Source organism: Epinephelus lanceolatus, chromosome 21 (genome assembly GCF_041903045.1).
Source record: "Epinephelus lanceolatus isolate andai-2023 chromosome 21, ASM4190304v1, whole genome shotgun sequence".
In the NCBI taxonomy this organism is placed as follows: domain Eukaryota; kingdom Metazoa; phylum Chordata; class Actinopteri; order Perciformes; family Serranidae; genus Epinephelus; species Epinephelus lanceolatus.
In genome coordinates, this window is record NC_135754.1 from 22,004,662 (window position 1) to 22,030,282 (window position 25,621).

The 25,621-nt window shown below is 41.6% G+C and overlaps 1 protein-coding gene across 2 annotated transcripts; it reads left to right on the forward strand.

The window, feature by feature from the left end:
• On the forward strand, nucleotides 1–25,564 carry nrap (nebulin-related anchoring protein). Of its 2 annotated transcripts, XM_033611338.2 has the most exons (43): nucleotides 1–274; nucleotides 1,595–1,689; nucleotides 1,834–1,921; nucleotides 3,300–3,404; nucleotides 5,301–5,408; nucleotides 5,508–5,615; nucleotides 5,709–5,813; nucleotides 7,321–7,428; nucleotides 7,516–7,623; nucleotides 7,882–7,989; nucleotides 8,450–8,566; nucleotides 9,771–9,875; nucleotides 10,027–10,134; nucleotides 11,105–11,209; nucleotides 11,375–11,473; nucleotides 11,581–11,685; nucleotides 11,805–11,912; nucleotides 12,020–12,127; nucleotides 12,228–12,425; nucleotides 12,512–12,616; nucleotides 12,725–12,823; nucleotides 12,911–13,015; nucleotides 14,713–14,820; nucleotides 14,980–15,137; nucleotides 16,283–16,436; nucleotides 16,539–16,643; nucleotides 18,086–18,184; nucleotides 18,832–18,936; nucleotides 19,081–19,188; nucleotides 19,592–19,705; nucleotides 19,795–19,992; nucleotides 20,255–20,359; nucleotides 20,774–20,872; nucleotides 20,998–21,102; nucleotides 21,225–21,332; nucleotides 21,533–21,844; nucleotides 21,923–22,027; nucleotides 22,799–22,897; nucleotides 23,037–23,141; nucleotides 23,265–23,372; nucleotides 23,622–23,933; nucleotides 24,231–24,386; nucleotides 25,118–25,564. In XM_033611338.2, the coding sequence occupies exons 1-43, from the start codon at nucleotides 209–211 to the stop codon at nucleotides 25,424–25,426; spliced, it is 5,433 nt and encodes a 1,810-aa protein (XP_033467229.2). In that variant the 5' UTR covers nucleotides 1–208; the 3' UTR covers nucleotides 25,427–25,564. The 2 variants fall into 2 exon arrangements, with proteins under 2 accessions (XP_033467229.2, XP_033467230.2); XM_033611339.2 differs by lacking the exon at nucleotides 3,300–3,404 and having other exon boundaries at nucleotides 67–274.
• The last annotated feature ends 57 nt before the right edge of the window (nucleotides 25,565–25,621 follow it).

Below are 25,621 nucleotides of genomic sequence, written 5' to 3' on the forward strand. Positions count from 1 at the left end.
ACAGAGCTAAGTTTACCACCACCAGAGACGCACTACCACGACTGTCTGGGAGTCACTGCCAGTTCCTCCACCAAACTGTTGCCTGCCTGCCTGCCTGCCTGCCTGCCTACCCGCCTGACTGACCCATCTTGGCCAGCATTACTTATTAGTTCACTTCTGATATTTTTTCTTTTCTGAAGATTTTTTGGGAGAAGGACAAGCATTCACCATGCAGTCCTGTGCCAGGTGTGGGTTTGTGGTCTACCCAGCTGAGAAGATCAACTGCATCGACCAGGTAACACACAGAATATCGACATCCTGAGAAAATTGCTAGTGTTTTCTTTAATATTTGATAATAAAAATGAATTTCAAAACATTTAAAACAGCTGTAAAGGTAACAAGATAGTCTGTATTCACATCAAAATGTAAAGCACTGGAATTTATATTTTTCAATCAACGGTGAGAACACATTTGTCAAAGGGTAAAACTGTAGGTGGAGACCATCTGTAGATGTTTGATAATCTCTACCCAGCATAAAAATAACATCCATGTAGCTGTGACTGGTTGCTGCTGTGAGATGTATTTTTAAAACCTTGTGAGATTAAAAGCAAAGAGGTGTACAGTTTAACAATCACAGGAAAGCTATATTTAAAGACTAGTCAGTGAGCCCTGTTTGAAGATCATGTTGTGATTGCAGCCGTTATTTTGAGCCTTGTTCAATTAAAGCTGCCGTATTAATATGATGTTACCAGAAATGACCTGTTCAAGTTTTAATTTTTTCTTTCTATGTGATAAACTAGTCATTTAAAAAGAAAAAAAATGTAGAGATTCAAATTCAATTTTAAAGTGGAAACAGACAACTTTGCAAACCCTCGTACTTATGTTGGCGCCTGTCACAAAAAACAACCACATCACTTTCCATTTTCCTCAGAGCCAAGCAACTAGCATAATTTTCACATTTACTTCGGTTGTTTTACCATCCGCCATCATTGCTACCGGGGATAGTAACTGCAAAGAACTTACGCTGAAAGTAACGAGATAGCCGCCAATAATTACCAGGGAAAACAAAAGTGCCATCCACTTCCTGTTTTAGTGGTACAATCGTTTTCACACTTCCTTTGTGCCATAAAACGAGTCTTCGGTTTCCCTGGGAATCGGACCCGGTGGCAGTGAAAGTGAAAGCGAGGCTTGTAGGAAACCCATCTAAACGCTGATGTCATTTTTGTACAGCTATTACACTGTGTAATGGACATATACTTTATAACATAGGCGTACATTTCGCGGGGGAAACAGTGGAAATGCCTCTCTCAATATTTAGAACGTGCATCTATTTATTTACCCAATAAAAACATGAAAGTAGCAGAGGACTCTTATTTGGATAAAATTTAAGAGATTTCCACCTTAAACTGATGCAAAAAAGGCACAAAATTGTGCAGAAAAATACACCAGAATGCAGGAAATCAATTTTTACGATGCTAGAAAGTTCCTGAGCCAACCCAAAGTTGAAAGAAAACCTACACCCTTGCTTCATAATGATACATAAAAGCAAAAAAACATGTCTATTGCCACTTTTAGAACCCTCTGAAATAATAAAATTTGTCTCTTTCTCCATCAGAACTGGCATAAAGCATGTTTTCACTGTGACGTCTGTAAGATGGTGCTCACTGCCAACAACTTTGTCAGCCACAAGAAGAGGCCTTACTGCTCTGTGTAAGTACCAAACACGTTACACCTGATGACATCACTTACATCACATTTTCGGGGGAAAGTAGATCCCCTTTATCCATTTGTTTCCATGAATTTAAGATTGGCGATTAAAACGATGACCTTTTTTTAAATATCTCCTCCCTCCAGACACAATCCAAGGAACAACACATTCACAAGCGTCTACGAGACCCCCATCAACATCAACGCGAAGAAGCAAAGCAAGGCGAGCAGCGAGGTGAGATGATGTCACATGCAAAAACACACAGGCGGCAACACAAGACCAAATATCTCGGCCTTGGTCTGAGTCAAGGTGCATTGTTGACAGGCTGACATAAGTCACTGTCTATGTCATGAACAAAATGATCATTTATCATCGGTTTGTCACGAGATCGCTGTTCATAGTGGTCATTGTGCTGGTTTAGGTTTTAAAAAAGGAATTGACTCATGCATTACAATAAAACCTCCATTTATTAATAGTACACCAGTTTATTCTTATTTAGAAGAAATGTATTTTGCGTGGGCACATTGTTTGAAAATCCCAAAATGTAATTGAAAATAGACAATTCTGCTTCCCTATTTTATCCCTCAAAACCACTGATCATCTCACAGATGACTCAGATCTATCAGCCTGCAAACACACGTACCATCATCTCAAGATCTGACCCAAAGCAGATGTATGCATTACTTCGAGAGGTGGATGTCTGCTCTGAGTCCATGGTGACGGCAGCGGTTTGGAATGGAGAGTGCGGCTCAGGTTTATTTCTGTTCCTGTGACAGAAGCGAGACAACCCCCTCTGCTTAGCCCACTTTATGCTTCGGGGGGCTAAAATTATACGTCAGGAAAGACAGCCTCACATCCCTTCCTCTCCTCTGCCCCGCCACCTGTTCCCGTCCGTCTGCGCCTGTCTGTGTCTGCGAGTTCATGCAATGTTCTTATGCTTATATTAGCAGTGAGCTAGCAAGCTCATCAGCTACCGCTATATGCCACTAGAAAGATTTGGGACTTAGCGTGTTGATATTTGATCTGGGGACGGAGTTCAGAGCGTGCTGAGTGACCCTCAACCCCGTCCACTCTTGCTTTGGTTACCATGCAGAGCTTTTGTTTTTATTAGTTTCTTGGTGACACTCGTACTTAAATGTATTTTTAGTGTTTATTGTTAGTGCTTTAGCCATGATGCTCCAGAGATGTCACTCGTATCCCCTGCTATTAAGCTATTCTAATATTAGTTTTAAACATTTCTATAGCTTAAGGATCATTAGCAAACAGCTCAGAGTTTCATCACTCAGTGTTCCTCTCTGGATCTTTCCTGGCAGGTCTGTCTTCATCTTTACTGGAGCATTTTGGTTATTAATAAACAGCACACTAATATTATCCCTTCATCATTAAGCATGTGAGCTCAGGTTGTCTGGTTTGAAGTTGACAACATAAGAATACTGTTGAGTGATGTTTGGCTCTTAAGTCAGGGTAATATCAGTCAGGGCTTTACATTTCTTTTAGTTATTTTGTGTTGTCATGCATCCGGCTACCAAAGTGGGTGCTGTATGTCTCTGTCTCAAGTGTGCATGTGCAAATGTGTGCTGGTCTTGGCTTAATGCTTGTCGTCCATGTGCAGCTGAAGTATCGCGAAGATGGCGAGCGCTTTATGTCCACCTTCCACCATGACATGAGGTCCATGGAGCTGGAGAAGGCTCGCCTAGCCAGTCAGATGGCCAGCCAGGTGAGCTCCCGGGAGAGCAACTGGCCATTACACCCAGTGAAAGGGAGTTTCAACCTTGATTCTGATCTTTCCTGAAATAACTTTAAACATCATGATACACCGATCAGCCAAAACATTAAAACCACTGACAGGTGAAGTGAATAACATTGAACTTCTTGCTACAATGCAATGTTCTGCTGGGAAACCTTTGGTCCTGGCATTCATGTGGATACCACCTGATGTGCTCCACCCACCTAAACGCCATGGCATACCAGGTACCTCCTCATGGCAACAGCACTCCCTAGTGTCAGTGGACCCCCCAGCAGGACAGTGCACCATTTTGCACTGCAAAAACTGCTCAGGAATGGCCCAAGGATCATGACAAAGAGCTCAAGGTATCGACCTGGCCTCAAAATTCCCCAGATCCTAATCTGATCAAGCATTCGTGAGATGTGCTGGTACCCCATCTCACAACCCACAGGACTGAAAGGATCTGCCACCATCACACTGGTGCCAGACACCACAGGACACCCCCAGAGGTCCTGTGTCCATGCCTCAACAGGTCAGAGTCTGATCCGAGGAGGCCCCACCGTGGATTGTGGGTACCTCTGGGATACCGGCATACCCCATGAATCAGCCAGACTGGGATTTGGGGAATTTTTTAAGCCAGGTCGATGCCTTGAGCTCTTCATCACATTCCTTGGGCCATTCCTGAGCAGTTTTTGCGGTATGGCATCCGAATGATTGCCAGGACCCAAGGTTTCCCAGTAGAACAAGATGATCAATTTTATTTACTTCACCCACCAGTGGTTGTAATGTTTTGGCTGATTGGTGCATGAGACTAGATATCATCTAAGACTTTGGGTATCACAATATCATAAGTGTTGTCTTGTCTTGGTTTTAAAGGCTGCATTACAGTAAAGTGAAGTAATTTTCTGAACTTACCAGACTGTTCTAGCTGTTCTATTACTTGCCTTTACCCACTTAGTCATTACATCCACATTACTGATGATTATTTATCAAAAATGTCACTGTGTAAATATTTTATGAAAGAACCAATAGTCTACAATATTGTCACAATATCCACGTAGAGGTATTTGGCCAAAAATATTGTGATATTTAATTTCCTCCATATCACCCTGCCCTTGTTCGCCCCCTAGCATTTCAAGTGCTTTCATTGTTGCCGCTGCTGTCACAAACAAAACCAAATCGCTTTCTGGTTTCCTGAGAGCCTTGCTTCTACCACAGCTTCCAGTTACGTTGGTTGTTCCACCGTCTGCCATTTCCAGGGATAGTAACTGCAAAGAGCTGATACTCTAACTGGGGATAGCTGCCAATAGCTACTAGGAAAAACAAAGTGCTATCCTCTTCCTTTTTTGGTTGTGCAATGATTGACGGACTTCCTTTGTGCTGTAAATCAAGCCTCCATTTTCCCTGGAGATCGTACCCGGTGGCACAGAATTGCATACTGAAAACAAGGCTTATGGGGAACCAATTTAAATGTTAATGGTGTCATTAATCTGCAGCCATTACACTGTGCAATCAACATTTACTTAATGATGATAAGTTAAAGTAAACAGCCATCCTATTTCCACCTTAATATACATATAAAGCAAGAAATTTTTCTTCTTTACCCTTTTAGTTTCTTGTGTACTGATCCATTTTCTGTCTCCAAATAATCAATAACATTTAAGTGTTTATATTCAGTGATCACAGATGAAAGAAGTCAAGTCACTTACTTTAATAGGCTGTTGCTGTTGATGCAATAAGCTTTTAAATTACCACAGTCTAAGTAAAGCAGAGAAGAATTAGACAGAATTGGATGGCTGATTTAAATGCCCTAAAGGCATGAAAGGTGGTAGATTACCTGTCTTGTGAAATGAAAATGATCAAGCTCTGTCCTCAACATCCAAACAGGCCTTTCAGTCTCAGTCTGAGTTCTCCCAGCAGCAGTCATGGAGCTCCAGCATGGTGACCAGCCAGGAGATAGTAACCATGTCTCAGGCCCAGAAGGCCATCAGTAATGTGAGTTCACTTTTTGCAAATGGATAACAGGCAAAATGAAACTCTGTTCTGCATTAGTATTGGTCAAATGTGTTGACTGATTTTGTGCTTAATTGGCAGGTGAATTACACAGAGGAATATGAGCAGTCCAAAGGGAAAGGCAGCTTCCCTGCCATGATAACACCAGGTTACCAGGCGGCTAAGACGGCCAATACTTTGGCCAGTAGCGTAAGTGATATTTGTTTAATATGTGTCTCTGTCAGTGGTTTTCAGGACTTTATAATGAGCCCAAAGTAAGGTCTTTGTTTTCTTAATTTGCAGGTGGAGTATAAAAAAGGACATGAGGAGAGAGTTTCAAAGTACACCACGTTTGTTGACCCCCCAGAGGTGCTTCTGGCTAAGAAACAAGGACAAATTGTTAGCGATGTAAGCTTTAAACCTTTCATGATAACTGTATTTGTTGTCCTTTAGACCAGATGTCACCAGCAAGACTAGTTGAGTATTAAGTAGTTGATAGTTTCGTATACAGTACAGGCCAAAAGTTTGGACACACCTTCTCATTCAGTGCGTTTTCTTTATTTTCATGACTATTTACACTGTAGATTCTCACTGAAGGCATCAAAACTATGAATGAACACATGTGGAGTTATGTACTTAATAAAAAAAGGTGAAATAACTGAAAACATGTTTTATATTCTAGTTTCTTCAAAATAGCCACCCTTTGCTCTGATTACTGCTTTGCACACTCTTGGCATTTTCTCGAGAGGTAGTCACCTGAAATGGTTTCCACTTCACAGGTGTGCCTTATCAGGGTTTATTAGTGGAATTTCTTGCTTTATCAATGGGGTTGGGACCATCAGTTGTGTTGTGCAGAAGTCAGGTTAATACACAGCCGACAGCCCTATTGGACAACTGTTAAAATTCATATTATGGCAAGAACCAATCAGCTAACTAAAGAAAAACGAGTGGCCATCATTACTTTAAGAAATGAAGGTCAGTCAGTCCGGAAAATTGCAAAAACTTTAAATGTGTCCCCAAGTGGAGTCGCAAAAACCATCAAGCGCTACAACCAAACTGGCACACATGAGGACCGACCCAGGAAAGGAAGACCAAGAGTCATTAGACCAGTGGAAATCTGTGCTTTGGTCTGATGAGTCCAAATTTGAGATCTTTGGTTCCAACCGCCGTGTCTTTGTGAGATACAGAAAAGGTGAACGGATGGATTCCACATGCCTGGTTCCCACTGTGAAGCATGGAGGAGGAGGTGTGATGGTGTGGGGGTGTTTTGCTGGTGACACTGTTGGGGATTTATTCAAAATTGAAGGCACACTGAACCAGCATGGCTACCACAGCATCCTGCAGCGACATGCCATCCCATCCGGTTTGCGTTTAGTTGGACGATCATTTATTTTTCAACAGGACAATGACCCCAAACACACCTCCAGGCTGTGTAAGGGCTATTTGACCAAGAAGGAGAGTGATGGAGTGCTGCGGCAGATGACCTGGCCTCCACAGTCACCGGACCTGAACCCAATCGAGATGGTTTGGGGTGAGCTGGACCGCAGAGTGAAGGCAAAGGGGCCAACAAGTGCTAAACACCTCTGGGAACTCCTTCAAGACTGTTGGAAAACCATTTCAGGTGACTGCCTCTTGAAGCTCATGGAGAGAATGCCAAGAGTGTGCAAAGCAGTAATCAGAGCAAAGGGTGGCTATTTTGAAGAAACTAGAATATAAAACATGTTTTCAGTTATTTCACCTTTTTTTGTTAAGTACATAACTCCACATGTGTTCATTCATAGTTTTGATGCCTTCAGTGAGAATCTACAATGTAAATAGTCATGAAAATAAAGAAAACGCATTGAATGAGAAGGTGTGTCCAAACTTTTGGCCTGTACTGTAGGTGTGCACCTGAATCATTGCTTTTTTCCCCCAGTATGCCTACACAGAAGAGTATGAGCAGCAGAGAGGTAAAGGAAGTTTTCCTGCACATCTGACACCTGGATACATGATGTCAAAGAAGGCCAGTGAGCAGGCCAGTGATGTAAGTAGCCAATATAAAAAACATACACATGTACACACTAACATTGTTGCAGATCAGTGGTTGGTAATGTTCTTCATGTCCCACCAGATAAAGTATCGTCAGATGTATGAACAGGAGATAAGAGGTAAAGCCAGCGCTGAGGTAGCGGTCACTGAAGCCGCTCACGCCAGAGAAAATGCAGAGAACTTCAGCCAGGTAAGAAATTTACTTTAGTCTTTTCTTAATAGGTTTTAATGTAGAAGGCTGTATGTAGATCAGTAGATTGTTTTGGTGTGAGTTGGGATTCAGACCCACAATGCTGTGTTACCATGACTGACACCTGTTTGACGCGGTTTAATTAATTTAATATCAACCCACTAAAAAGTCTCAGAAACTTGTTGATAGCGCTTTATGAATTATTTGTAGAACTTGCTGTATTTTTGGAATTAAAAATAAGTCATCCTGTGTTTGCAGATTGCCTACACTGAGCAGTACGAGCAGCAGCGAGGCAAAGGAAGCTTCCCTGCCATGATCACTCCTGGTTATCATCTTGCAAAGAAGGCTCAGGAAAATGCAAGCACTGTGAGTATCAACCTGACAGCAACATTCATTTCCAAATAAAACCCTTAGTGCAGAGCTTATAAACACTGTATATACCATAGTTTTGATACATACAGTGGACCTTTCACTTCACTATAACTTTAGTCTAACATTAAAGTAACTAGGAGGCTGGTCTGTCTAAAAAGGGAGCCTGTATCCGCTGTGTAACCATGTGAACTGGTTGTAAATGCTGTCAAGGCATAACAGAGTGCAGAGTGTAAGAGCTGCAGCTTCATCCGTCATCTGGCCTTGTCATCACTGGGCAGAATAGATGAGGGACCACAATGAGAAACCCTCCCCGTGTTGTCATTCTTTAAACCCTTCACACCGACTAAATTAGACTTTGTGTGTGTGCATGTGTGTGCACCGTGAAGCTCCCGATCCTACAGAAACACAACATATTGTCCTCCTGTGCACTCAATCATCTGTCATCCCTCTGCAGCTCAAGTACAAGAAGGACTTAGACAAGATGAAGGGCACCTCACACTTCCATAGCCTGACGTCCGAGGACAACCTGACTCTAAAGAACGCCCGAAAGATCAACAAGATTGTCAGTGAGGTGAGCTTCTTCGTGAGCGATCGTCAGGATGTACAGTGATAATGAAAAACTTTATATAGCATTTTTCTTAACAAGTGCTTCACAACAAGATAAGATACAATTAAACAATGATAACTAATAAAATAAAATGAAATAAAATGAAATGAAATGAAATAAGATATAATAGAATAAAATAAAAAATAAAACAAAATGAAATATATAAATAATAAAATATAATAAACAATAATAGTGAATCTTTAATATAAATAGAGGCCTGGTCATTTTAAAGCCTTGAGGGTCAACAATAAAATTTAAAAATCTATGTGAAAAATAAAAAGTCAGTAGGGAGCCAATGCAGGGAAGCCAGACTTGGAGTTATATGATCTAGTTTTCTTGAAAGCAGCTGCATTTTGGACCAGTTAAAGCCGATAGAGCGAAGCCTGGGTAATACTTGTGTTGAGGGCACTGGAGAAATCAAGACAAGAAAAAAATAAAGGCATGGGCAACCCTGTGTGAATCATCAAAGGATACAAAAGATCTGATTTTTAAGATTATTTTAAGATAAAAGAAACATAACTGAACAACCGTCTTTACTTGATCATCAAGACAAAACCCAGAGGAGCATTTCCAGGTTAACATGTTGCTGCACAGTGTGTGTGCGTGTATATAAGAGCTTGAAATATTGGACATACTGTGTCAGTTTCCAGCAGACATGAAGCCACCCAACCTGCATTTTCGGCATCTCTGACATGCCTGTCCGGTGCGGTTACAGCTTCCCTCCAAGGCCACGGGACATCCCGTCAAACTAATGTTACCTCACACAGCAACACAGCGCTCCGCTCTTGGGCTACTATTCCAAGTGTTGGGAATGTGACATAGAAATGCCACGATGGTTTGTGAACTGTGCTCCGATTTAGCTTAAATGCATAAAGGTGACAAAACTCTCCCTCTGTGGTATTTTTGTGGCAAAGCTGACAAGTTAAATGGGTCCACGCTGTCATTTTTAAGCTCTGCAATGCATGTTTAAGACTGACGGTTTGTCTCAGTGACTCCTGAGTGATGATGGAGTGTCAGTGACGGTGACTGATTGGCAGCATTGTCTTTATATTTAGCACATAACAAAGTGCCAGAAAGGTATAGCTCTGACTGTTCAGAAACAACAAAGGAGGGCTGCAGTGAAAAATGTAACAATAAAGCTGCTGTAATTTTCCATCTTCTCTAACAGGTGGAGTATAAGAAGGACTTGGAGAACACCAAAGGTCACAGCATCAATTTCTGTGAGACACCGCAGTTTCAAAATGCTGCTAAAGTGGCCAAGTTCACCAGTGATGTAAGTATATTTAAAAAATTCAGTACTACTAACCTATAGAAATATTTATTTGGCCTTACTGTTAATGTCATGTAGGCAAATGTGTGGATAAAATGGTTATGTAAGATGATCCTGCATGCTGATTTTTCCTCATCTCTCTTATCTTTAAAAGAACAAATACAAAGAGAAGTACACCACCAACATGAAGGGCCACTATGAAGACTCAGGAATCGACAAGAAGACCATGCATGCCATGAAGGCCAGGAAACTGGCTAGTGATGTAAGTAAGCGGAGGAGGAGGAAGAGCTCAGCAAAAACAAACGAGGTCATGTCCTTTATCGTACGATATTGCCTGTTGTGTTTACATGACGTTTTACGTTGAGCGTATAAAGTAAGCAAGCGCCGCAAGTTTACTTCTCCGCAAATGCCTGGGATTATTATACATGGCTCGAGAGAGAGGCAGACCGTACGATGGATGTAAACTGAGCACCAAGATGTTTCACACTGACAACTTAGGAAAAGTGGGTGTGATCAGCTGTGCCAAAGGGAAACACATCACATCAACAGACTGCCATCGTCACCGCATATTTCATGTCTGCTGTAGTCAGGCCAGATAACTTTTCCCCTTTGTGTCAACTGTATATGTAGACACAAAGGCATTTCATTCCATATTCCATGCTACATTTTTGCTACCATGCCTGTTTTAGGGCATAGCACACTGCAGTAGGAGCTTCACTGTTGTGCCCTAGATAGATAGATAGATAGATAGATAGATACTTAAGTAATCCTGAGGAAAATTAAGGTACATGTGGATAGAAAAAAGTAGGTAAAAAGAATAAAAAACATAAGAATAAAAACACACAGCAGTGCAATGATAGACCTGTCCCACAACTACTAGAGAGAGGTGGAGCTGCTAGTACAGTAGATATGCTCATGATGGTAGTGCAAATTTAGGTGGTTAACAATGCAGGTATTGCAACCAACTGTCTTACAGACCTACCTATTTAAAACTACTTAAATGAAGTCGCGAAATTTTGAAAATTGGTTCTGCTTAGATCCAGTTTTGTCATTAAGGACTATCCTGACATTTGGGATTTTAAACAGCTATTCACCTTCACCTTTTCTCTGTGCCTGGCAAAAAACATAGGCATAATCAGTGTTATATTTACTATATAATCTGTGGACAAATGTTTACTTCAACCTATGTTTGATTGGGATTAATTTATGAAACCTCTAACATGAAATTCCAGATTTCTTACAAACAAGGCTGTGAACAGGAGCAGGGTGAATACAACTACCCAGCCACGCTCACACCAGGCTACAAAAGCCAAAGGAAACTGGACCCACTGAAAGACGTGAGTTTACTCAAACCCAATCCAATCTCTCAGCCTCTATAAATATGTAATGTAGATGCAAATTGCATTAAAATGGCAAGAAAAATTACAATTGTAAAAATGTGCGTGGATCATGTTATGTGATAGATTTATTATTCGTAAAAAATGTTTCCTTTGTGACTGCAGAAGAACTACAGGCAGCACATAGACCAGGTCAAGTACAGTCAAGCGGCAGAAACGCCGGAGATTATTTTGGCGAGGAAAAATGCTCAGCTCATCAGCAATGTAAGTAAACTGCATTACACCAGTGACTGATAATGATCACTACTTTATCAGCACTGAGCGCTGAGCGGACTGTGGAAGGCTGAATGTGTTATTCATGTGTCTTTTAGCTAAATTACAAGAAAGGCTATGAAGAGACCAAACATCAGTACACACTGTCCCAGGACCTGCCCCAGATCAAGACGGCCAAAGCCAATGCTGCCTTGTGTAGTGACGTAAGTAAACGCAGACACTCCCACACATAATGTACACACACACCTGCATTTGAGGCATTCACCTGGTTACAGAAAATCTCATTCTTTATAGTCTGATCATTTGATTTTCATCACTCCAGATCAAATATAAGGAGGAGTGGGAGAAAACCAAGTCAAAAGCCTGTGACATCGGTGTTGATGACTTGAGTGTCAAAGCAGCGAAGGCTTCCCGTGACCTTGCAAGTGATGTAAGCAAGATATGAGACAGAGCTAATTTCTGAGCAAAAACCTAAGTGGGTTTAATCAAATGATATATCTGGCAGATTAAATTAAGTCGGGCGCACATGTGTTTCAGATTAAATACAAAGAGACTTACTTGAAGAACAAGGAAAAGGCAGTGGGCGTCAACATGAGCGACTCCAAGACACTTCACTCTCTTCAAGTGGCCAAGATGAGCAGTGATGTAAGCAAAGTCATCTGATAAGTAATAAACACTTTTTACAGCTGCATTATATGTGTGCACTCAAAATTAATCTTTTTTTTTTCAATCGGCCCCACCTCAGATCGCGTACAAGAAGGGCTCCAAGGAGAGCCAGGCCCAGTACAGCCTTCCTCTGGATATGATCAACCTGAGCCACGCCAAAAAGGCTCAGGCCCTCGCCAGCGACCTGGAGTATCGCACAAAGCTGCACGACTACACCGTCATGCCTGATGACATCAAGGTCCAGCAGGCAAAGAAGGCTTACTCCCTGCAAAGCGAGGTGAGAGACAAGAGGAACGGTTGAGCCCCAGTGTGTTATTCAAATATAAAAATATTTTCCTTGGTTAATGATCTGTTGCTCCACAGAACCAGTATCGTTCAGACCTGAACTGGATGAAAGGAGTGGGCTGGGAGACTGAAGGATGTCTGAACATCACCCAGGCCAAGAAAGCTGGAGAGCTGCTCAGTGATGTCAGTACAATTCTGTGTCTGTGTGTGCATGTTTGAGTTTGCTAATTAACTTTACACTCTATGAGACACACTGGTCATCTGCTGTACCTGCTGCCCTATTCCTCACAGAATAAATACCGTCAGAAGGCAGACAGCATCAAGTTCACCCAGGTGGCGAACGATCTCTCCATCCAACACGCCAAGAAGAGCCAGGAGCTCCAGAGTGATGTAAGGTCTTCACTTAAAAACTGTAATCATGTTCATTTAATTAGGGTGCACTCTCACATCTTATGTCTGTCTGAATGTGACTTTCAGCTGGCGTACAAAGCAAACACAGAGCAGATAATACATCAGTACACCATGACAAAAGATGAGCCGCTCTTCAGACAAGCAAAGGCCAACGCCGACCTTCTTAGTGGGGTAAGTTTGCTGAATTACATCACAATGAGCAGATATATGATAACACTGAGGTATGCGAAAGCTTTAGAATATAATTACGACCATGAATTCACAAGATTTTTAAAGCTGTGGTAGGCAGCTTTCTGGAAAAGGCAAAAAAAACCTCTGTAGAATATGAAAATACACCACCAGCTCCCCCCTCTCTGTCCTATGCCCCCTCCACCACAAACCCAGTGTTTCCCATACATTGATTCATATAATCTTATTTTATTTTAGAGCTGTACCATACCACATTCACGCAGCCCTTCCTAGCCCCCCCCTCCCTCTCTCTGTTGAGACCACAAATAAAACAAGAATTAACAAGTTAGCTGAGGTCCCTCCACCTCACTCCCCAAAAGTAAGACTACTTTGCCAGGATTAGAGCGGGCAGCAGCTCTGGAGCTGCACCTTCAGCCAGCAGCTGGGGTTTGCGCTGGCTAAATTTCGAGCTGCTACAGAGGCTGACTAAAGGGCTTTGCCTGTAAAGCCCTATTAGAAGTCACACTGTGATTCAAGGCTCTAGCTAGATATAAACATGAACTAATGTAACCACAGCTGTGAGCCTTTGGTTCCAGTTGGCGAAAGGCTAAACTGTTAGCAACATTTTCCCTTGATCTCTGAAGCACTTTGCCAATATTGACACGTTTTGTTTGGTTTATTGTCAGACCTTCTTTTAGACTTTCCCTTTGATGAGTCCGTATGATAATGATAACTTTATTCGTGAGGCACTTTTCGAGCTGAGTATACATACGCCTACGCCAACATGTACACTTAAACACAGATATACCTGTAAATATGCAGACATGTACACATGGCTGCAAATACATACACTCCAATATGCACAATAAGTCTGTCAGCTGTCAGGACGAGTCAGCTGATCTGATGCTCAGTGGGAGGCTGCTCCAAAGCCGAGGAGCAAAAAGGGAAAGGGCTCAGTCACCCTTGCTATGCAGCATAGGCAGTTGTTTCTAATGCTGGAGTGGCTTTTTTGTTTGCAGGACTTTCAACCATTGAATCAGGCTTTCATTGAAGGGAAGTGTTCGCACATCTGCATTTGTAGAACAGCCAATAGAAACACCCTCACTCTGAAATGGCCTGTGATTGGCCACAAGTCTTCCGTCACAGGCTAGGTTTTCTAAAGCCTGAGGAGGTGCAGAACTGTAGTGTTCTCTCAGTCCACTTGAATTACAATATGGGATATATAAAGTTTAGCATTGGATTTTCTCCCAATGACGCCAAAATAAAACTGCCTACCCCAGCCTTACGTGTTGCTTTATAAACAGTAAATACAGTTGTTAAACTGGTGCATAGGTTGTTTCAATCTGTTGAACTAGAAAATTTTCTTTCCTCTTCCAATATTGATGTGATGTGTACCTCAGGGCTCAGTGTTTTGATCAGTGCACTTTAACTACCATGATTTTCCCTTTCATTTATATCCTATGTTTCTCATGCTGCACAGTAGCTATAGCAGCCTTGTTTCTTGCGGCCTTCACTTTAATTGAGGTCAACAATTAATGTTCAGAGCTGAGGAGGAGGTTACACATACAGTAAAGCATATAATGCAGCTCTGATTGTATGACCTGACTGCTGGTTCACCATGTCCTGTTTATGGTCGTCAACACATGTTTCTATATAAATGCCTGATAAAACAGATTAATATCTTCTTCTTTTTTTTTTAGAAAGTGTACAAGAGCAACTGGGAGAAGCAGAGGGAGAAGGGCTTCGAGCTGCATTTGGATTCTCTCTCTATTCTTACTGCCAGAGCCAAAAGAGACCTGGCTAGTGATGTGAGTTATTCTAAAAGCAGTGTGCACCTTTAATTTTTTTTTTAATATGCAATAATGTTAAATATATTTCAACTTATTATGTACCTGAAGAAGTTTATTGTGCAATAATTTTATTCACAGGCTTTTTTGTAAAACCACTAATATCTTGTCCCCTCACAGATCAAATATAGGGAGCAGTATGAGAGAAACAAAGGCAAGGTGATTGGCATTAAGTCTGTCAGTGATGACTCTCAGATGGCTCACACCGCTCTGGCCACCAAACTACAGAGCGACCGCAACTACAAGAAGCACTATGAGGACACAAAGACCAAATTCAGGTGAGGCTTTAACACTTGTCTCCAATCTTAGTCCTTCATATCCAGATATATCCTGAGACTCCGAGTGAATACAGTTAAAAGGACGCGTCATTTTTTTTCAATTATTTTCCCATGTTTTTGTGTCTAAGTGACTAATGGGAACAACAGTTTTTGAAACTGGTCCAGTATTGAGTGAGAGCGTTGCAGCCAGCAGCAGCAAAACAGGCTGCGTTAAACCATTTTAGAGATATGTACACCACCATGTCACATCCACTACCACTGACAAGCTCAGAGTGTCTGACAACATTATCAAAATGATCCCTACAGAGATGGACCATTTTGTTACAGATATTCTTTCTGTTAAACCAGAAACAACCCCAAAATCGGCATCATCAAACTAACCAGACTCCATATAAATAAGCAGTATTTTAGCTTAACTTAGTGTGAATAGAGTCAGCATATTTTGCTGCAGGAATTAAGGGATTATTTAAACCAAACCGGAGCTGTTCATCGTTGGAACAGTGCAAAGAGGAGTCAAAACAGCTTTTGTGAGTTTTATTTTATTTCTGTCGACTTTGAATGAAGTGTATTTAATCAGTAAGTCAGTGGTGTAGATAAGTCTGTGGATATTCTCATTTATCCAGGTCAATTCCATTCTGGCAACAATTAAATCGTAGGCAACTGGACTTTGATTTTGTCTAGAAGACGTTTCGCCTCTTATCCAAGCGGCTTCATCAGTTTTCAACGCATCTGTCTGACTAGTCCTCACTAGTCTGACAAACAGTGGAGTAAGACTCAGGTTTTTAACCTCTGTGGAGGTGTACACCCACCACCCTCACCCTCACCCTCATGTAGATGTGAGTGGGTGAAGAATAGTGTAGTGTAGGGTGTTGTGAAGCAAAACAAAAGAAAGACCAAACAAAGGCCAGGACATGCGGGCGCAGGAGGGGATGAATCCAAGTCGAGCCCTTTTGACTCATTTCAAAAGGTTACAACATTTGCGAAGAGAGAAGACCCCACAGGCCTTCACCTTGATAAAGTCCTCTGCAAAATTAGGTGCATTAGTATCTGTCTTTATAATTACCAAAGAGCACTGCTTCAGCATAAAACCATGAGAACTGGCCATAAATCTTCATATACTGACTGAAATCCATCTTGTCCCCCAGTGTGTCTCTGGATATGCTCAACATCAGCCACGCCAAGAAGGCTCAAGATCTGGCAACCGAGACCAATTACAGGACGTTCCTCCATGAATACACAACTCTGCCAACTGACATGAACGTCGCCTGGGCTAAGAAGGCCTATGGACTACAGAGCGATGTAAGTGTCGTTGTTAGACTTTCAAATAACAACTTGCTTTATGCTTCAGTGATTTATTCGCTACATGACTGTGAAAAGTAAACTCTGTGTGTCTGTGTTTAGAAACAATACAGATCAGATCTGAACTGGATGAAGGGCGTCGGCTGGGAGGCCTCAAAATCTCTGGATGTCCAGCAGGCGAAGAAAGCCGGGGAGCTCGTCAGCGAGGTAACCTTCAACCTTTTACTTTTTTTTTTCCTCATCATTTGAAACTTTGACCATGATTAATATGAATATCCGACATTGTGACATTATATATATGACAGAAAATTAGAAAGAGCATCATAGGTCTCCTTTAATTGAAAGGGGAAATGTTTTCACTGACATGGTTGACTGCTAACCGACAGCAGCAGTTTCTGTCATTGACCTTCATTAACGTTTCCCTCATTTATGGTAATTGTATAGGAAGTCAGATGTAATTCAAACCAATTAACATGCAGTGTATGATTAACCACACTCAAGTGCTATTTATAACTGGAGAACTATGTGGGTAAATTAGCACAGGGCGCATGACTAAAGTGATAAGCATGACTGTGTAACATGCGACTGGGAGGCACATATCTAGGTTTACAGCTTAGGTCAGGATGTATTTAAAGAGCTGCGGACCACTCCTGTTCTCTAGAAACTGGGTTAAGTACGTGGTCTACACATGGCTATAACGAGAGACCAGACTGATAGTAGTAATTGAAGCTGTCACACATGAAAAGACTTCGATAATAATTAGGGCAGCTTCTGTCCTTTTATTTCTCTTTACCAAATAAATTAGGTTTGTGTCCATGTTGCTTACATTGAAATCTTACATCACAATTTTTTAGAAAGGGAGAGCAGAAATGACCTTAAAGGAAAGCTGAGCAGCATCTCTCTTTGCAGTATCCAGTTTCCTAAAAGCTTGTTGGTGCCCAGATCCTCTTAGTTCAATGAGTGCATAATTTGGTGATAGCAGCTTTATCGTGGGAACTTCCAGGCTCTGATGGTTGTTTATAAACCTTGATTTAAATTCATATTTAATACATTTAGGGGGAAAGAATCAACAAGAAAACATTTTTTAAAAATCAAATATTTCACATCAATACGTTAAATTTCTCTAGATATAATCTCGCAACTGATTGTGCTTTAAACTCGCACCTTATTAACCTTTTACCTCTCTGTTCCACCACCCTTCTTATCCTCAGAGTCTTTTATAAATGCTGTTTTTGTTAATTCAAATGGTGCATGAAATTATTTCCATGACACTTCTAGTACAGAGTGGAAAACGCCAGACTCTATTCATGACCTCCACATAAACAGCCACTTATTTTAAGGGTCGTTCCAGTCAGGGTTACCAACATTAGACCTGAAATGACAGACTGAACATTAATAGAGCAGAGCCTTGAGTTCCTCCTGAGCTGACCTCTTTCTCTCTATGTATCTTATATCTTCTGTTCATTTGTCTGTCTTACAAAAATATAGTTAAAAAAGACCAGTTGCTTTTGTTTCATTTTGCCAGGCTGTTAATTTGTTGGTACGACAGTTTGTGATGATATTGTGCCCTCTACTGTTCACTGCATGCATGTGCACCCATTTTGTATCTTCATCTTCCAATGACATCTCTTTGTCATTTTCATATCTAGAAAAAGTACCGCCAGCACGTGAGTGCTCTGAAGTTTACCAGCGTTGAAGACACTCCAGAGATGATCCAAGCCAAACTCAGCAACAAACTGGCTGTTGATGTAAGTTCAGCTGTTGTTAATTTAATGCAACAGATACAGCCAGCAACTAAAATGCAGTAACCCTGATGTGTTTGTGTCAGCTGCAATGGTTATGATTTTTCACATCTTGCTAAAAAAATGTAAACTTGTGCTCTTTTTTGGCTGCACTTGGGGGCTGTGCCAAACTAAACAAGTCTGCTACTGCACATAAAACCTGAGATATATGAGGTATACGAATAGACAGAGGTAAAATGTAATGTTCAGTAAGAAATTAATTAATTAATTAAATGTATTTATTTACCCCCCTTTTTGCTTTTCAAATTAAATTGAATTGAAATAAATTAAATTAAATTAAATATCAATTTACAGATTTAAAAATAACATTTAACCCCCCCCCCATATATGACATACAAAAATTGGGAATATGACAGCAGATAGTATATCAAGAGGCACTAAAACCATACATAGATAGACCTCACATAAAGCATGCGATAACTAAGTAAACAAACATATAAACACATTAGATGTAAATATAAGATGATCTCCCATAAGGCAGATAGAACGCCAATAAAGGAACAAACTTCTGAATTTAAAATAGATAAAAGTGCAAAATATATGGACGTGCACCTAAAACAAACCTAATACTAAATGCCTTTCTGTTTTTGCAGAGGTTGTACAGGGAGAAGGGTGAAAACCTGAAGCACAACTACACCCTCAGCGGGGAGCTTCCTGAGATGGTTCAGGCCAAGCTCAATGCCATGAACCTCAGCGAGGTAAAACCACACTGTCAAGAACTCACACGGAGACACATGAAATCCATCAAACAGTAAATCAGTCATACAGTCAGCTGCCTTTGTGTGTGTGTGTGTGTGAGGTCTTCCATGTGGAGCTCAGTTTGTACATCTGTGTGTTTACAGAGCTGTTACAAGGAATCTTGGATGAAGTTACGTGACGGCGGATACAAGCTGCGTCTGGATGCCATTCCTTTCCAGTCGGCCAAAGCATCTGCAGAGATCCTCAGTGATGTGAGCTTGCAACATTCAAATGCACTAAGTTTCTAATAGGCAAAAATAATACGTTTATTATGAATGCATGCTACAACTGCATGGGATTAACAAAAAGTGGGCATGTCTGTGAAGGGGGGAATCGTGGGTACCCATAGAATTCATTTTCATTCAGATATCTTGAGGTGAGAGGTCAAAAGACTCCTCTGAAAATGGCCATGCCAGTTTTTCCCCTCGCCAAAATTTAGCCTACCTCACAATCTTAAAAAAATGAGTGTGCCATAGCCCCGTAAAGAAAGTATGTCATCTGACTGGCGGTGATTCTGCAAGTCTCTTAGGGTTAACTGTCTATTCGACACACTGTTCAAACATTTTACACAGTATCTTACAACAGTAATTGAAAGTGAATGATTTGTCATTTCAGCAAAAGTACAAAGAACAATTTGAGAAGACCAAAGGCAAGATGATCGGATCCAAGGGACTGCAGGATGACATCAACATCGCTCACTCAGTCCATGCCAGCAAGCTGCAGAGTGACGTAAGTAACCTCCTAACTGTACCTCAGAGGACAAAATTCCAGTAATATCTTACAAACACTCTCTCCCTTGTCTTTTTCTCCCTCTCCAGATCAAATACAAGCAGGACTCTGCGAAAGAGCTCTCCAAGTTCCACCTGCCCATGGACATGCTGGAGGTCTCCCATGCTAAAAAGGCCCAGTCGCTGGTCAGTGATCAGGACTACAGGCTCACCCTGCATAAGTACACCACGGTGGCCGATGACATGGCGGTGCAGGCGGCCAAGAAAGCATACGCCCTGCAGAGCGAGGTGAGATAGCTGCTACATCAGTTTGTAATTTACACTTTTTCAACCAATGTTTGACCTATTGGATATCACATACACACACCATACAGGCTTTCCACTATGTTGTTTAAATGTTTAAGTGCTTCTATTGCTAGTTTGTAATACTTTGAAGTGTTTTAGCCGCCACACAAGGCAGTGTCACCTCAGTAATGAACAGCTCAAAGTCTAAAGGAGTGATCCAACTGGATGTTTGAACGTTGTATTGTGATGTGTGTGTTTGTCATAGAAAGTGTATCGCTCTGACCTGAACTACCTGCGTGGTGCAGCCTGGATCGCCACCGGGGCTCTGCAGATTGAAGGCTCCAAGAGGGCCACAGACCTCATCAGTGATGTAAGACATCCTCCTTTCCTTTTTATCATTGTTTTTATTTGTTTACTGCACGCACAGTCCTTAATGCTGCTCTTTTCCACCTGTAGTTCATATCCTGTTCCCAGGGTTCCATGCTCCCAAGTTCAATATTTTGCATACATCAAGTTAAATTTTTCATATATAAACTAACCTGACCCTAAACATCTCTCCATATCTGACTTGATTGGAAATTCCATTTGATTTCCAAAACCTTAAATGTTTAATGTCATATCTACGATTTGTAATCATGAACATTTCTTGTGTGTCAATATTGTCATTTTCTGGATTTTTAATGTTGATTTCCTTGATAATACAAAACAAAACACTGTCTTAATTTACCTTTAAATCAGCAAAACTGAACAACAGAGATTCATTTTGTTGTTTCCTCTCTAACAGAAAAAGTACCGTCAGCAGCCGTACAACTTCAGGCACACCTCTGTCGCTGACTCTCCAGACATCGTCCACGCCAAAATCAGCGGACAGATCACAAATGAAGTGAGACACCAAGCTTCTTGTTTCACTTCTGTTCTAGTTTTCTGTTTTTTTATTTGCTCAATCAAGTTGCACTTTTAAATCCTTGTGTGTCAACATTACACAGCTGTTTTATATCTCTCCCTCAGCGTCTGTACAAACAGAAGGGGGTGAATGACCAGCATAACTACACTATCACAACAGAGAGGCCAGAGATCACACAGGCAAAGATCAACGCAGCCAACTTTAGTGAGGTAGTAGCAGTTCCTGTGGCCTTTGCACCATACAATATACTGCAAACAGCTGCGACTTCTTTTTTTCACAGTGTGTGTTATTTAAGGTTAATGTTCATTTGGTGTTTGTGTCTCTGCTTCAGATCAAGTACAGAGAGTCCTGGCACACTCTGAGGGCTCAGGGCTACAAACTCACCATGCAGGACATCCCCTTCCAGGCTGCCAAGAGCTCCACAGGCATCGCCAGTGATGTAAGGTCATACTAGACTAAACACTATTACTGATATTTGTCCAAAATATCCAGCTGAAGAGAGACCTCATGCATATGTCAAATGCCTACAATGCAACCAAATGATCATAGAGTTACAAAGAAGAAGAAAAGAAGGATTTATTGCAGATATATGACATTAAGTTGCAGTAAACGATAGCTGTTACTTCTGTGTCTCTTCAGATCAAGTACAAACACGACCACCTGCTGGAAAAAGGGAAGCACATCGGGGTCAAAAGCGTCTTGGAAGACCCGCGTCTCCTGCATTGCCTGCATGCAGGCCGGCTGGCCAGCGACCAGGAGTACCGCAAGGACGCGCTGACAGCCAGCGGGCAGTACCACCTCACCCCAGACATGATCAACCTGGTGACAGCTAAGAACGCCCAGGCCCTCGCCAGTGATCAAGACTACAGGAAGAGACTGCACGAGTACACGGTGCTGCCCGATGATATGAAGGTCAAGTGGGCCAAAGCGGCTTACAACCTGCAGAGTGAGGTGAGAGGCGTGGATGATGAAGGGGAAATTACTGAAATGATTCAACTCGACTGACGCATTATGTCGTCTCATGTGTAGAAACTCTACAAGTCAGACCTTAACTTCATGAAAGGAGTGGCCTGGGACGGTGTGGGCGCACCTCAGCTGGAGTCGGCTAAGAAGGCTGGACAACTAATTAGTGATGTGAGTAGATGCCTCAAATTGTATGAGTTGAAATATGTCTATAATGCACACCTTACCACCCTCATGATAATATGACCAGGAAGAAAATATGTGCCTTTCTTTCTTTCCTTACATGGAGGTCTCAGTGTTGTTTGAAAGCCTTCAAATTTTTCAGTCGCCACCTTCTGCAACCAAACCCTTCAGATGGCTTTGGGAGATTTTCCCCCAGGAGAGATTTTTAAATATTTAACAGCTAAACTGACTATTTGAGAGCATTTTAATTCAAAATTCTTTACTTGGTATCAATTTATAGCCATTATAACAACATGCTATACTGTGACTTCTTTTCGTGATTTTTGGCGACATACTATACTATGACGTTTTTTCATGATTTTTGACAACATACTATACTATGACTTTTTTTCATGATTTTTGATGACATAGTATATCATACTATTATTTTTTATTATTTTTTTCATGCTGTACTATACTGACTTTTTAATCATACTATACCATGACTTTTTATGACATTTGTTATTACTTTCCTATGACATACTTACACTTAACAAAAACTATACTAATTGACAGTGATACAGCCTGCATAACATACCACTCATATTATTGTAGTTTCCCACTGTTAAATGCATTTTCAAGTAATGAAACACAGAGACAGTTCAGTGTGTGACATTGATTGTACCCACTCACAGCAGTTGTGCAACGGTTTCTGCACACAAGTCTCAGCCATCTGTCGTTCCTGCTGTTAAAGTGTGTGTGTGGTCTTCCTCCATGCAGAAGAAGTATCGTCAGCTGCCAGACAGGCTGAAGTTCACCTCAGTGACTGACTCTCCTGATATCGTCCACGCTAAGACGAGCTATCAGCAGTGCAGTGAGGTGAGGTGAAAATATAAACATGCTGAAGAAATAATACAAAGGCTCATTCTTTATTATAACTGTAAAATCCTAAACACAAAACATGTGGTTGTTGTGGGCTGTTAATGACAATGTTGATACCCTGCTCATGTCTTTGCAGAGGCTCTACAAATCTGGAAAGAATGATGACATGCACAAGTACACGTTACACTCAGATGATCCAGACTTTGTCAGAGCCAAGATGAACGCCCTGCAGATTAGTGACGTAAGGCACGCCTCACATACTTTACCACAATCCTAAATGCAAGAAAATGATTGTATATACACATCGAAAGCTGCCAATATTACTTCATGACTTGTTTATCTGGAAAATTATTCTCACATGTAGAAAGTTTACAAGGCATCTGGGGAGCAGGTGAAGACATCAGGCTATGACCTGAGGCTGGATGCTATTCCCTTCCAAACCGCCAAGGCCTCCAGAGAAATTGCCAGCGATGTGAGTTCATGTGATGATTCAGTTTGTGACAGGATTTGAGTCGCTTTAGTTTTTCTTGACATTTTTTAAGCACAAATTAGGATTCATTTGAAGGTCTAAGCTCTTTTGGCAGGGGATTGAGAAGTAGCTGCATGTAATTTTAATCCACAGTTACTATAAAACTCTAAAATTACATTTAGAATCAACAACTTTAATTAAGCTGGGAGAGCTGTCTGAAAACTGAAAATTTTATCCTTCTCCCTCTCACAGTTCCGTTACAAAGAGTCCCATCTGAAGGACAAAGGCCAACAGGTGGGGCTGCGCTGTGTGGAGGACGACCCTAAGATGGTGCACTCTCTGGCAGCTAGCAAACTCCAGAGCAACCTGGAGTACAAACGCCAATCCAAGGAGGACCGGGCCCACTACAAAATCCATGCCGACCAGCCTGAGTTCCTGCAAGCCAAAAAGAGTCAGGCTCAGGCCAGTGACATCACCTACCGCCACAAGCTCCATGACTACACCTGCGACCCCGAGCAGCTCAATGTCAAGCATGCCAAGCAGGCCTACAAGCTGCAGAGTGATGTGAGTCATGCTGCATGCAGAGTATGTTGTAAAAAGGTTTTTAAAGGGGTTTGTTACAGCCAGTGTTGTTATATCTGTTAATTTATGAGTTCTATAAATCATACAATTTTATCGAGAAAACTTAAAGGCAGGGTAGTATTTGAGTGTATAAATACTGGTTGATTTGTGGGAACTTTAATTTGAAATATGGCAAGAATATAACTAACCTCATCCATTTATTTGTCCTGTGGACCCACTTCAACAACTTTGATTCCTAAAATCTTAACATGACGGATTATTTTTCCCTTTTTGTTGCAGGTGAACTACAAGTCAGACCTGAACTGGATCAGAGGAGTGGGCTGGACCCCTCCAGGCTCCCACAAGGCCGAGCTTGCCCGCCGGGCTGCAGAGCTGGGGCTTGCTGAGGGAGTCAGCACTGACGAGGCTATTGCAAATTATCAGCACATGATAATGGTGAGGGAGGATGAATTCTAGTCATTTACTATAGAAAAACTTTTTTATGGGATGAAGGGGACCTTTTATGCATTTCCTTTTATGTACATGTATGTTAAAGTGATGTTTATATCTAACATGGCCAAAAATTCAGATGTGGTAAACATATGTAAAGGTAATCCCTGTCAGCAAAACCTCAGGTTTAGGCCATCCTGAGACCTCAGTTTCAAGCATGTTCTTCTACTTTCAAGTCAAGCTGACGTCGTCTCGTGACAAATTTCTTGATCCACTTCAAGCACGCTACTGCTAAGTGCTTACATGAAATACAATGCTACATATAGCTACATGCTAACATCAGGGAAACATGTAATCTTGGTTGCCGATGTTGTGAGTTTATCCCCAATTTTGGATCATATTCCCGCTGGAACATGTCTGGTTGTCACTTTTTGAGTTTAGAAGCTTTTATTGGTGATTTTTCATGGTAGAAAGTGTGGCTATACTCTCTAAAAGTCATTCCCCAGCTTCAGTGATGGTGTAGGGATGCCAGAAGATTCAGAAACTCTGACCAATCAAAGCAGAATGGGCTTTTTGGGAGGGGGTCTTAAAGAGACAGGCGCTTAAACGGGGCGTTTCAGACAGAGGGTGAATCCAGCACAGACAAATTGAGGAAAATAGTGTTTATACAACATTAAAGCATGTAAACATCTTCTAGTAGAAACCCAAAATAAACTTTCTCCATGTCTTTATTTCAGCTGCATCACCAGCAGCAGATGGAGCAGCAGCTACAGCAGCAGCAACAGCAGACTTCAGAGCAGGTGGAGACCAGCGAGGAGATTAACCAAGGCGTCAACATGGATGCCATGGAGGTCCTCCACGTCAAGAGGAAGAAGACCTTCCAGACGGTCCAGAAAAAGTCCACCACGACCACCACAACCTCAAAAACCTTCAAATCCATGGAGAAGAAGTCCAGCACCACCTCGTCCTCCTCCTCATCGGCTGCCCTCCACAACACAGTCAACACGTCCATGTCTAGTAAAGCTGCTGCGATAGAAGAGGCGTAGATCATAGTTTTTATAGGTGATAGTGTTTAGAGATGGCCACTTTACAGGTGGTGTTTGTGGTATCTACTTTTATGAGATGACTCTGTAGTTACATGAGATGTTGAGCGGAGCTTCTGTAGGTGCAACAATGAACTGTTAAATGTTGAAATAGAAAAAAAGGGGGGATTGAAGCATGTTGAATCAGGACAGGACTTG

Excerpts from the sequence above, each read along its gene's own strand:
- nrap (XM_033611338.2), top strand. The coding sequence starts at position 209 with ATGCAGTCCTGTGCCAGGTGTGGGTTTGTGGTCTACCCAGCTGAGAAG. Across the intron at positions 19,993-20,254 it reads CATACGCCCTGCAGAGCGAG|AAAGTGTATCGCTCTGACCT; the intron begins GTGAGATAGCTG and ends TGTTTGTCATAG. Across the intron at positions 23,373-23,621 it reads CCAGAGAAATTGCCAGCGAT|TTCCGTTACAAAGAGTCCCA; the intron begins GTGAGTTCATGT and ends TCCCTCTCACAG.